This window comes from Amphiura filiformis, unplaced genomic scaffold, assembly GCF_039555335.1.
Source record: "Amphiura filiformis unplaced genomic scaffold, Afil_fr2py scaffold_60, whole genome shotgun sequence".
Taxonomy (NCBI): domain Eukaryota; kingdom Metazoa; phylum Echinodermata; class Ophiuroidea; order Amphilepidida; family Amphiuridae; genus Amphiura; species Amphiura filiformis.
Window position 1 is genome coordinate 389,553 of NW_027305524.1, and position 13,939 is coordinate 403,491.

At 37.5% G+C, this 13,939-nt stretch overlaps 1 protein-coding gene across 14 annotated transcripts in view; it reads left to right on the forward strand.

Annotated features, from left to right (window-relative positions):
* LOC140144513 (muscleblind-like protein 1) overlaps positions 1-13,939 on the forward strand; it is a 480,574-nt gene that overhangs the window by 245,932 nt on the left and 220,703 nt on the right. For 12 of the 14 annotated variants that reach the window (XM_072166327.1, XM_072166329.1, XM_072166324.1 and 9 more), the window contains exon 6: positions 1,542-2,462. The exons of 1 other annotated variant lie outside the window; for it this stretch is intronic. In XM_072166327.1, the coding sequence (XP_072022428.1) occupies positions 2,301-2,462 (162 nt within the window). In that variant the 5' untranslated portion in view covers positions 1,542-2,300. Of the gene's footprint in view, positions 1-934; positions 1,073-1,541; positions 2,463-13,939 lie in introns of those variants that run through there. One more of the 14 variants, XM_072166325.1, reaches the window with a different exon arrangement.

Sequence of the window (13,939 nt, forward strand, 5' to 3'; positions counted from 1 at the left end):
ACCCAAGATTTCCAATTTTTTTGGGTCGGTCGGTTGAGGGCTGGGCAACGAAACATTTTTTTAGCCTTATTACGGCATCCTTACAGAAGTTTACAGAAAATACACAAAACTCGTTGGTAGAAAAAATGGATCAAATGATTCAGAACTAATTGCAATGATGCTTGAGAGTGTGTATAGGAGCTCAAACTGGGCCACCACCATGTATATGCTTATCACCTGTAATAACTGTAGTACCCCACATAATTACCATATTATGTTATTAAATTTGACATTAACCACACTATTTATTACCTCGATGCCAAATTGGTTTAGTGACGAGAAACAAAAAAAAATTGTACTTTGAATCTGATTCCCAAAGCCATTTTTTGTCAAATTTCAAAGCGACGATGCGTGTCTAATAATAATGAATAGTTGCACTTTGTCTGAACAAGATTTTGGAATTTAATGCCCTATGGCAGGTTTAGTCTAATATTAAATACCAGTGTATGTGTCGTTTGTGAGCGCAAAGCAAGTAAACGGCTGCCTCTGTGTGTGTGGAGAAATGTGCTTCATAAAAACTAACAGGGCATGAACTCGCTCGAATGTACAAAATGGCTGTTTATATAGAATTGTCTTTTATCCGTAGCTATGTATGTGTGAAATGAATATATAAAAGTTAAACTCTGTCCGTGCTTGGGGTATATACTCACAGACGTGTACTCACAAATTTCCTTTCCTTCCTGGAGTTGACCTAAATATGTCAGAACAAAAGGACTTTGCCATCATTATAACCGAAGTTCCCCCAAAATAGTGTGTGGCTGGTTGTTTTTGCGACCTTTAACCCGTACTATTCAGAAGTGCCTCTGATTGTGGATAAAGGCACATGTTAAACTGGTTGTTGACTGCCGTTCGCTAGGCTACCACATGTACATTTTAAACACAAGCATGCAGGGGTAGCCGGGTAGACAAGACTGTTATTCACCGCCAGTTGTTGTGGCGCTTAAAACCATAGCTTCAGCTCCTCAGTCTAGCCAGTGTATAGTACATGCCAGCCTACTATATAAAGATGATTTAGCTTTGCTTTAAAAATAAGGTGAGAAAATTATGTTGAGTATCTACATGTCGGGGTAATTTTGTGTACCTATCGTTTGTGTGTGTGTGGATGCCTGTTACTCGCAAAGGGGCTATGCTATGCAGAGTCTGAATCCCACCACTGCCGCCAAAAATGAAAAAAAAATGCATGGCACTGAATTCGCTAGTCTGTACAGCTGTACAGAATTTTCCTGTCGAGCACATGTGGTAGTGAACCTTTTGCAATATGGGTACTATGACACTGTGTATAACAAATGGCTATTTATTTAAGACATGGTAAGTGTAATGTCATTGACTAGTAAAATTGGGTCAGTACCCTGCAGTTTATCTTTGCATGAATGGCTATTAGAACTTGATAATTAGGATGTCAAACCACCAAAGTTTACCTGCAAACCAAACAAAATCCCAATAGCTAACCTTTTGCTTCTTGCTTTTTCTTCTTTTTCCGTTTTTGCCTGCTTTTCCTACAGGGTATAGACAGCTCAGGCCTGCCGCATTTTACACGCCGCCATACACTCTCTCAGTCCATACACTTGCTATATGCCTGATATCTGCAAACCAACCAAACAAATGCAAGGGGAAAACTGGAAACCCGCTTCGCCTAGCTCCAGCTTTTATTATTTTGTTTAAGAAAGGGGGTAAAAACTTGTGCCTGTCTATAGTGTATTATAGAACCACCTTGGATTGCCGTCTGAACTTGTATCCAAGAAACATATCAGTGCGTGGGGGGAAAATCTCAAATTCTTATGGGCCACATGAGTTTTTCTACACCAAGACAACTACTGATCCCTGACCCCTGCAGCAGTATACTCTGGAAAAGTGAATTCACATCGACTACGAGGTCTGGACCTTTCCACAAAACAAGCTAAAGAGAGAAATTTGTTGTCGCTAAGCACATACATGACTTACAGAGATCTTTATGCCGTACATGTACTTTTTTAATGTGTGCATAGTGTCGGCTGTTCAGTGTGCTATATTCATGAGTTTCGACATAGTGTGCTAGCAAGCTTTAGTGTAGCTACCTGCTGCAGAAAAAAAAATAACTTGCTGAATTAGAAGCAGCCACCGTAGCCCAGCCCTGCAAGCGCCCTGAAGGAGGAGGAGGAAGTGGAAACCACGTGAGTGACGACGACGTCGGGAGAGTCGAGTGAGACACACGGTGAAAGAGAGGAAAAAAAAAAAGAGGCGTCCTCCTATTTTGCAGTAGTAGTGGCTAGCTTGGGGAAAGTATGGCAGTAGTGCGAGATACACAATGGCTAATGCTTGAAGCTTGTCGCGAGTATCAGCGAGGAACATGCAAAAGAACTGACACTGAATGCAAATACGCGCATCCTTCCAAATCCGTGCCCGTCGAGAACGGACGAGTCACAGCCTGTTTCGACTCACTTAAGGTAAGAGTCTTTGATCATTCTCAATTTTTTTTTATTCGTCGGTTAGGCGACTGTCTCACTCCTCTCTCATGATCATCACATCCAATTTTAGTTTCATTTATTATTCCAACTCACTCATTGACTATCTGACTAGGTTTTTTTTCTTTGCACATGGTGAGTATCGGTTAAGTTATTGTGCAATGTCCCGCGTCAACGATTCAATTAACGCATTCACCTGTGAATAGATCCTATACAACCATGACCTTGTCTATTTATCAATCACTTTTTTTATATTATTCCTTTATCCACAATTAAAACGAGGTATACCCACGTTAGTCTCCCAGACAACAGGCGATGTTACGGTTTATTGCACACAGCGTCTGTAGTGATCAGCTACACGCTTTTCATTTCAACAATAATTTCTTTATTTCCTGTTCTAAATAATGCACTATAATCTATTTTTAAAATCAAAAGTAAAAAACATTTGGTAGATTTTGACCTGGTGATCCCAGCATTGGATATGAGCCAATGCTATCGCAGAAATACAACATGAACGCTGCAGAGCGAATGCTGTTTTACCTTTTACATGCAGACGCAACTTTTCCCCTCAAATTTACTAAAACATTACAGAATTGTAAATTTATGTTACCATATTTGGAAATGTATATGCAAAATGCATTCAAATGAGTGCAAACAGGTGTTTTTTATATGATAGGGATGAAATTTGATAAAAAGTCTTTCAATTTTGTGATTTTTTTTGTCATGCTGGGATGTACAGTATACAGAAGTACATGTAGCATGCATAGCATTTCTGTTTGCAGCAGCAGCACAACTCCCGATTTTGATATTTGATTTGTTCTCGGAGTTGAACTGGGAGGCCCCTGCAGCCAGCCAGGTAGCATACCTGTTAATGTCATAACTCAGGTTTTACAAAATGACAATATGTGAAATAAATATTCCCATAAAAAGGAAGGGGATGGTCTCAAAGGAGTATATGAAATTTAAACTGACAAACAAAGTGCACCTTTTTGATGCATTGAGTTATTCATATGATGCCTCATTCTGATTAGGTTCACTTGCTCTTCTTACTTTTGGATATTCTGGTCATAATTTCCTTAGGCCTGTATTACATCATTCGTTCATTCATTCATTCCTTAGCAATTTGCAAAATTGCTAAGGTCTGTTTCTGTCAAGTTCTTTCTTTCTTTCTTTCTTTCTGTCAATCTTATAATGAGCCACCGTAGCCATATGCTTTGAGCCATGTTGACCATAGTTGGTCATTAGGACCATTGGGTGGGGGACAAATGAAACATGATCAACTTCAGGTCAAAGGTCATCCACTTCCGGTCAATGGCCAAAAGCGTGATTTCACTAAAAATGCTACTCCTTCCACAAATTACACAGCACGATGATGGCACTTTGGTACATGCATCAGCTATACCCAGTGTCTAAAAGTTATTGTCCAGAATCGGGGTCAAAGGTCATTAAGGGGATACTTCAGGTATATGACCAAATACCCTAAAATGCTGATGCTGTCGCAAATATATATAGTACAACAATGTTACTTGGTCATCAGGACCAATAGCTGGTGGCACAAATGTCACATGACCAACTCAAGGTCAAAGGTCATGGAAAGGTCATTATGGCCGAAAATGTTATTTCCTATTATTTTTACTAAAACTGCTACTCCTTGCACGAATTACACTGCAAGATGACGTCACTTGACACATGCATTAGCCTTGAGGTCAAAGGTCATACGAAGGTCATTATGGCTGATGTGATTTTCTGTTCTGTTACTAAAAAAATATGTCTAGGGAGTAAAGATGCTTTCTATAGCCTTGCTAATATACAAGAAACACTTTTGGGAGGTTTTGTGATAATTAGAGGAGGCCTATCTCGTTGAACTAGATATAAAAAGAGGCCTCCTCCTTTTTCCGGGCATTATTGTGTGCGCTAAAACAGTTCTAATTATGGGTATTTGCACCAATTTTACGATAAAAAATAAAAAGCCCCCTCTTCCTCCTTTTTGAAACATGTTTTTATTTTACTTGTCCTTATCAAAATGATTTCACATGTACTGTAATATTATGGAAAATAATTATGTAATATAATTTATGATTATAATTATAATACTACAAACATCTGTTCATACATGTATATTCCAATGAATTATACATAATGCTGGACCTTTTGAACTTACATATGCTATAGGTGAGCTAACAAATTAACCTTGGTCTCTACCCAAATTCCAAAGTTATAGTGCATTTAAAAAAAAGACCTCTCAGTAAAATCAGCATAATATACTACTGCTTACATGCATTCATGCTATATATATCTGGGCTAATTAGCTATAGGCCTAGTTAATTAGCTATTGCTAAGGTCGCGTATATGTGTATGCGCAATTAGCTCTAGTTTATTATTCATTCATTCATTCATTCATACATTCCAAGTTGATTGCATAATTTTCATTCTCATTAATTTATTCATTCTTCAGACCTGTATTACCTTATTCGTTCGTTTGTTTGTTCGTTCCTTCGTTCGTTCATTAATTAATTAATTAATTAATTAATTCATTCATTCATTCCATGTTAATTATATAATATTCATTCTCCTTTGTTCATTCATTCATTCATTCATCCATTCATTCATTTTTTTATTTGTTCATTATTTTTCATTTCATTTCATTCGCTTTCACTATTTCATTATTTGTTTGGAACATTCTACCTAAAATGTTGTTCCCTAGAGGTGAATTTGAATACAATGCAACATTTATCTTATCATTTCCATTTCTATTAAACTCAGTAGTAAATACTACCACACATACCCTTTCACCTATAATGCTCCTGTATAATAATACTTTTAAATTTAATATGAACTTGAATAGGAGACATGGATTATACATCAAAGTTCACATATCTTAACCCCAGTAATATGGTTAGCTATAATCTGACAGGCCTGATGTGTCAAGTAATTCTGGATATGGGGTGGGAGTTCTGAATGGATATCCCAGGCACTACCAAGGGAAATTCATCATTGTAGTGGCATAGCTGGGGAGGGGAGCCCCTCAATCATGGGTGTTAAATGTTAATCCTGTGGGGATGTGTCCACCACTTTTCGGCAAAATGACCCATTTTTGTTCTTTTCAGCCACTTTTTGACAATTCAGGCCGATTGTCCCCACCCCCACCCCCACATTTCAAGCTGGATTGGTGCTAATCCCGGGCGCTAATTCAAAACCCAAGCCCCCTGTTAAAGTACCTGATATTGGTGATGGCTTTTGCAGGTTTATAATAAACTGACAGCCTTTACAAGTATCTATGGACAGAGTCCACTCTAGATTCCCTCATGTTCTGTCATACCACTTGCCCCCCTCCCTACCTCCTTTTTCCCAGTGATAATAGAGGATCTTTGAGTTCATAGCATGAGTGATGATTAGCAAAAGGATAAAATATTATGGATCATCGACTGAGAGTGCACTGGGATCTCACTGTATCAGAACTATATCGAAATATGTGTAAATCCATATCAAAATGATGCACTTGTCGATTGCTACATGTGTCTCTTTTCACATAATAGCTAGGAATAAATACCAGACTCATCTCAAGTGGAGGTCACTTCAAATCATCCCCAAGACACATGGTTAACATGGTTAATGAATGTTCTCTGTATTAAAAAACCATGTGACTTGGGGATGATTTGAAGTGACCTCCACTTGAGATGAGTCAGGTATTTATTCCTAGCTATTAGGTAAAAAGAGACACATGTATATATGTAGCAGCCGACAAGTGCATCATTTTGATATGGATTTACACATAATTTGATTGTCTTTTGTTGTAAAAAGTTGTCCTAACCCCCTAAAAATCCTTTTTGTGGTCTTTTTAAAAAAGAAGACATTTTTTTCTCACATTTTTGGAACTTTTTATTGGGAAAAATAGCAAAAAGTAGACTTGTGAAGACACAGCTAAATTTGATGACATACACTTTGGGCCATAGAACTGTGTCGTGATATTACTCTGTAAGTCTTCTGTACTTCAGAATGAACAGAATATATAGAATTTTGTTTTCAAATAAGAGAAACTAAACTTGACACAGTGTGTAGGTGGTATGTAGATAACATGATGCTTCTGTAGACATAACTAAATTTGATCATAAAACTTTTCTGAGTCCATTTTAATACTTGCATGATGTTACTCCATACTGCAGAATGATTATATGCTATAAAATTTATTTCTAGAGAGAGAGGGGAAACCTGAACTTGACAACGGTGTGGGTACAGGTAGTTCCTCTATAGATACTATGTATGTGCAGACATAAATCTAAATTTAGATGATATGACCCATGAAGTTGCCCTTTTGAGGGAGCAACTTGTAGAAACCGCAGCGATTACTGTCATGTGGCTATTGGCTGATCAGTGCCAGAAGTGGGTAAGTGCAATAGCTGCCATGTGTAGATGAGTACAGTATAATGTGTGTAAATTGTCAAATGTTCACATGGCAGCTATTGCACTTACCCACTTCTGGCACTGACCAGTCACAAGCTTCTACCCTGTTGATGTATGGCAGTATAATGTAATAAATAACATAGGAAATGCTGTGTTTTGGCTTGGGGATGTATGTGTGAATCAGTCTGCACTGATCTACAAATAAATAACAAGCAAGACTTATTTAGCCAGGATTTATTTTGGGGGTGCGGGACCTTTTTATGAATTTTTCTTTCAAAAAAGGGCTAATTTCAAAGCTTTTCCTGAAACAAGTGGACCTTTTAGTACATACTCTTGTGTCATGATTTGTAGTTCTGTGGAAATCTTTGGTACAATCTTACATTTTTTCCACTTGGTACATTATAAAATTATAAAAAATATGGTTGACATTTTTTTAGCTAGCGGCCATCTTGGTAGAGTGGCGGCCATCTTGAAATCATAAATTTAGCATTGCTCCAATCTTGTTGAATCTATAAGGACCTGGTTGGTGCTGCACTGTTGTATTGTGATAGCATTTAAAATAACCTTTTTCAAATCATTTTCTCCCAACTTTCCATAAATTTATTATTCATATAGGCCTATAAAAATCAAGCAGTCAGAAAAAAATATCAAATCATGCCACAAAATATAACCCGTAATGATACCCACTCATTTAAGCTCCTTCCTTGATTCATGTAGTTGTATTTCCCAGTGTGCATTGCTTTCATACATTTTGCATAAGTCTCACGTTTTTTTCTCCAAATCCTGACAAGATTAACATATAAAATGTCATTGTGTGTTGCAAAGCCTGTCTCAGGTAGCTCAGGTAGGTAGAAACGGTGAAAAACAACTGAATAGGAGTGCGGATATCCGAGTACAAGTGTTTGAAAAATCTACCCTTCTGAGTTAAAACGCATTATATTATCTTTGACTTTTATTAAGTAAAGTAGGAGATACTTTGGTTTATTTGGGCTATTCCAGTTGAAATCCTTACGCCCCCTGTGGAAGATATGACTTGCTCTTTCACACTGTGGGTGCAGACTTCAAATGAGAGTCCCGAGTCATCCATTCAGGTACCTATGTCGGAGATTAAGGTCATGTCTTCTATTAGGGGTTGTATGGATTTCAACTGGAATAGCCCAAATTTACTACTTTACTCCCAAAATGGACTATTCCAGTTGAAATCCATCCACCCCCTATGGAAGACATGACCTTAATCTTCTACACAGGGAGTGTGAATTTCAAATGGGTGGGGGTTAGATTTCAAATAGAATCACCAATTCAGGTAACTAAATTTGAAATTCACACTCCCTGTGTAGAAGATTAAGGTCATATTTTCCGTAGGGGGTGTATGGATTTCAAGCGGAATAGCTCATTTTGGGAGTAAAGTAAGTAAACTTGCAAAAATATTCAAAACTGATGAGATGTTGGAAGAAAAAAGGTACTATCTGCTAATATTGGAGTGTTTTATTGCATTTTAGAATTTGTTTTAACCTGTTGCTTCTCTCTCATACAACTCAACAAGAGTTTTAAGATTAATTTAGAGGCTCTGAAAGGTTCTTTTGGAAAGCAGACTCAATGGGCTATTCCATTTGAAATTCACACTACCCGAAGATTTTGGAAATATGTTCCACAGAGGGAGTATGAATTTTAAATGGAATTAGCACACATTGGGCAGCTCTATTTGAAACTTGCACTCCCTCTAAAAGATTCAGGTTGAAGCTTTCTCAGGGGGTGTCTGATGGAGCTGCATAATGTGCTAATTCCATTTAGAATTCATACTCCCTCTGTTGAGTGTCTTGTTGCATTAACCTGTTGCTAGTGATCCCTCTGTGGAATGTTTCCAAAATCTTCCACAGGGGTAGTGTGGATGTCAAATGGAATAGCCAATTAGGTTGGTTTCCCTTAAGTTCAATTTGTGAGACTGAGTTGGTGGGTGTTTGTTGATTATTATCTCAAAGGAAAGTGGGTTCTTTTTCAAATGATATATTCAATTTTGGAGCAGACTTCAGGAAAGGGGGCAAACAAATTATCCAGTAATTGCGGATAGAGTGGGAGTAGCGCCGATATTGATATGTAGGCCTATATATAAATTAGCAAAATCAGGGACATCTCCAGGAATCGGTAGTCACTATTCAGTGCTTAATTGAACTTGATCATCATGGATATGATCCTGTCTGACAATATGCCAAATCGGCACGTACCTGTATGCTATCAAAACAGCTCCAAATTTAAAGAGTAAATTGGTCCTGATACTATAGGGTGTGGCATGTTTTGTGTTGTTACAAATTGCTAGAGAAAATAATTTTACAATAATATTTACATCCTAACAATAAAAGTTATAATTACAATTGAAATCCTAGCAGGAGGGCTGGTTAGGGCACTATGACAGGACAAAACGATTCGTCAACATATAGTAAACTTTCTCCACACGAATGTTGACTCGACTGCAGAGGACAAGTTTCAATTTTGTTTAAATTGAAATAATTTCAGAATTGTAAATTATCATGACCATATTTGAAATCAGCATGAAAAATGCATTAAAATGAGTACAAACAAGCGTAGCATTGGTTTAGTGGTTCTTAAGATAGCTCTTCATATTTTGAGAAAATATCATAAAACTTGGGACTTTTCATCTTGAAGCCTATGGCCAGCATGCATAGCATTAAATTATGTAGGGTTTTCATGAAACAAAATTTGTGAAAAAACATTAGCTCAAAATCACTGAATATATTCGTTGGATGAAGTTCAAAAGCAGAACATAGCTAACTGCACGATCCATGTCTGAAACCTAGGCAACTATGATGTCACTTCCAGGGCTATGCAGAGGTCAGGAATTCCCTCCGAGGGTCTACATGCACTGAACACTTCCCTGGAGTTCTATCAAAAACACTAGCCAAGATTCATGATGATATTCAAATAAGACTTTTTTAAAAAGATTTGTCTGTATTTTTATTTCTCTAAGTCTAAGAGCATTAAGAACATGCATACCTCCATATCACTTTCTGCTACATTTTCATTTACAGAGGTCAGGAATTCCCTTGGAGGGTCTACTAAAACATTTCCTTGTTGAATCAAACATACTAGCTGTAACCAAGATTCAAATAATTATATATTCAAAGAGGATATTAAAAAAAAATGATTTGTCTTAGATCATGTTGGCCCTATACCTCCAGCTCTATGTCACTTCTGACTGCATTTATGCTAAATGGTTTTTGGCTATCACAAAGGAAAAATAATGGAACAAACAAGAAATGTCTATAAAAAGACAATGCAGTGAAAAAAAGAAAATTTGACACATTTTCACCATGATACTGGTAAGCCAAGATACATGTGATATGTATGATTATATTCAAATAGGGTCATTCTGAAAAATAATTTAAATCCAGCTTTAAGATGAAGATCAGGTATACTATGTACATGTAGCTCCTCAGCTCCATGTCATTTCTTACTACATTTTGCTGTTACATTAGAATGCATGACTCCCTTGGAGGGTCTTTACTGAACACTTCTTGGAGTGGGATCAACGATAATTTATACTAGTTGTAAGATTCATACCGGGATTCATATCATATATGATTAGATTCAAGCACAGATCATGGAGACGTTCCAGGATCTGTGATGCCTCTTCCAAGTCAGTACCCCCAGGCAATTCCGCAGCAAGTTGCCACAACCAGGGATTGAACTCATCGCCTCATACAGCAGAGGCAACTACCAAGGACTGCCTTTTGAGGAGAGCGATAGCAATCACTCTCTACTGCTCTCCTTAAATCTGATATACCAAGGACTGCCTTTTGAGGAGAGCGATAGCAATCACTCTCTACTGCTCTCCTTAAATCTGATATAGGATAGTGATTTCTAGCCTCCTTAGTTGACCATTCTATCCTTACATTCTATTGTAAATAGAATAGCTCTCCTTGAAAGCTCCAGAAGAGCTATTTAATGCTCTCTAATGCTCTCTGCAAATTCCAAAAGACAGTCCCTGAAGTACCCTAACCTGCACCATGCACCCTTGCTTCCAAGTCCAATTTCATTCCACACTGCCATAGAACTTGGCTGCAAACAAATTTATGTCTCCTACATGTATGATGTCATGGTGCAACCCAGTAACCTAAATACACCGGAAGTTGTTAAATTTGTCATGCCCTTGTTATTTCGAAAGAGATACATGTAATGAACTTTTTTCTTTTTCAAAATATAGAAATTAGAAAGCATGAAATATTGGCATGCATAAAAAATGGGAAGTCAAGTATCAAGGATTTACAATACAATTTTCATTATAATAGATTACAACAGGGAACTCAAAATTTTGATTTACAATAGGCAAGTCAAAATATTTATACATATTAGTAAATTTTCATTAAAAAATGAATACCGCTAAAAATATCCTGCTGTAGCCTATTGGGCTATTCCAGTTGAAATTCATATACCCCTTATGGAATACATATCCATAATCTCCCACACAGCTGGGTGTAGATTTCAAATGGAGTCTCCCATTCAGGCAGGCACGTTGCAAGCGGTTTGCACTTTGTGCAATTTTTGCACTATTTTGAACTTGTTTGTAGCTTTTTTTTGCAGCTTCGTGTAACTTCGGGCGCCTGACTTTTTGTCACCTTCCAATGCCCCTGCATTCAGGTAACCCCATTTGCAATGCCATTGCCCACTCCCTGTATGGAAGATTAAGGTCATGTCTAACAGTCTTCCGTAGGGGCCCGGCTGTGGGGCACGGGGGGGTGTATGGATTTCAACTGGAATTGTCCATTGTACTTTTTACAGCAACTCTGGTGAAGCCAAATAGTATATTATAGTCTCATGGTCTAATAATAGTCTTCAGGTGATCAATTTTCCTTTTAGGTTGTCAATTTTATTGTCAAGAAGAAAAAGAGTAGGTGTTTATTAATGATTATAGTAATTTATGAGGTAGAAATGAGATAATGGATGGATTGTGCGCTTGGATTCTATGTACAAATCTTTAGAAATCCGTACTGTCCTTGGCATATGAAAAATGGACAAACAAGGAACTAAGAAAAAAACGAAAACAAGGAACTAAGAACTAGAGCGATAACCGCACCATAGCTGAACCATGTGGCTTCGGCAGTATATTGTGGTAGGCCTATACCACTGTCACCCGGAGTCTGTAATGGACATAATCTCGAAATGCTACGAAGGTATGACCACCCGAGTGGTGTTAATGAAAGAGGAAACGTAAAGAATATAAAATAAAGTAGAGCAACTGTGCCCTTTGCAAGGGCACGAGGTAAGTTAGGCGGATGACTGACGATCTGATCAAGCAGCAATACTGTGCAGGATAGTATTAATTTTAATAAGACTGTTTCATTAATTGCCGTTTTTGATATACCTTGATCGTGAGAAGCTGGCATTTTGAAAACTTGATTTTTGACCTCTGTATGACCCCCTTAATGACCTTAAATGAATTTTAAAATATTTAAAACATGTTAAGAATGTCATAAGGATCATTGCATTTAAATTTCAGGTCAATTGAAGCATTTTGAAAACTTGACCTTTGACCCCTTTATTGCCCCTTGACCTTAAATGAATCTTAAAATATTTTTTAAATGTTTAGAATGTCATAAGGATCATTGCATTTAAATTTCAGCTCAATTGGAGCATTTTGAGAACCTTGACCTTTGACCCCTTTATGACCCCTTAATGACCTTAAATAAATTTTTAAATGTTTAAAACATGTTTAGAATGTCACAAGGATCATTGCATTTAAATTTAAGCTCAATCGGAGCATTTTCAGTTTAAATGACCTTTTTTGACCCCTGTGACCCCTGGATGACCTCCGGCGCTTGGAAATATTTTTATTATATTCTTTATGTTTTACTCTTTCATATGACACCACTCATGGGGTCATACCTTCGTGGCATTTAGAGATATGTCCATTTCAGACCAAATGGTTAGTTAGTAAGCTAGTAACTTAGTAAGTAAGCTAGTAAGTAAGCTAGTAAGTAAGCTAGTAAGTAAGCTAGTAACATTTACACTTATAGGCTGATACCATTTCATGGTTCAGCAAAAATGAAAACAAGATTGTAATATAACTGTTGTCATCATTCTAAAAAGTTTGATGATGTTGTTTTCTTTTGTTGCCACCCCCAGAGGTACATAGTAGCTTTGCAGTACCTGTGTGGGTACTCTAATGTGCACACATTGGAATCAGTACAGTACACATCACACTGTCTGGTATACTGGATTGGTATTGCACTGGTACCCAAGAGTAGCAACAAAGTAGCTGGGCAGCAGTGTACCTTTGTGGCCGGTAGAAATAGGAATCTTGTTGTGTACTAGTGTCTAAATACAAAGATGGAAACCAATGAGCAATTCAAACTAGACAACATCTTTTATTGTCTACCAACTGAGTAGGTCACTGTACTTTATGCTCTGTAGCAACTTGGCAAAGATTGAAAAACAAAACAAAAGTGAAGCAACTTAACAAAAGATTGAAAAACAAAACAAAAGTGATGACCCAGTTGGCCATAGGAAAATATATGCATGCAATTTTGGCATGAACCATAGCACGACTTTTGATACGCCTTTGTGAGCCGGTGCGGCTGGATCCTGAACTGCATTGGCTTAGAAAGATTTTCAACATGGGGGGCTGAAAATTTTGCAAAATATAGGTCACAAAGACCCATTTTCCTCTATTTTATCACAATTTTTTAACTTCACCTATGATTATTGGGGGGGGGGGCTGAAAGGTATTCCAGCCTCCGCACCAAAATTATTGAGGGGCTGGCCCCCAAGTCCCCCGGTTCCTAAGCCTATGAATTGAATGTTCCAAGCAAAGCTATAGCCAGAAGGTACAGGGTGCTGATCTGAAGAAAGGTCCATTTTTTTTTCTGTAAAAAACATTGTAAATTCAGCCCTGTTTTTGAAGGAAAAATTTACAAAATGTCCACTTTTAACTCTCTGCAACCCCCCAAATAAATCCAGGTACCAGTCTGGTGCCATGTATCACATTTCAAACAACTTATTTTGGGGGTGAAATGGGACACAAAATTTACACATAATTTTCCGAC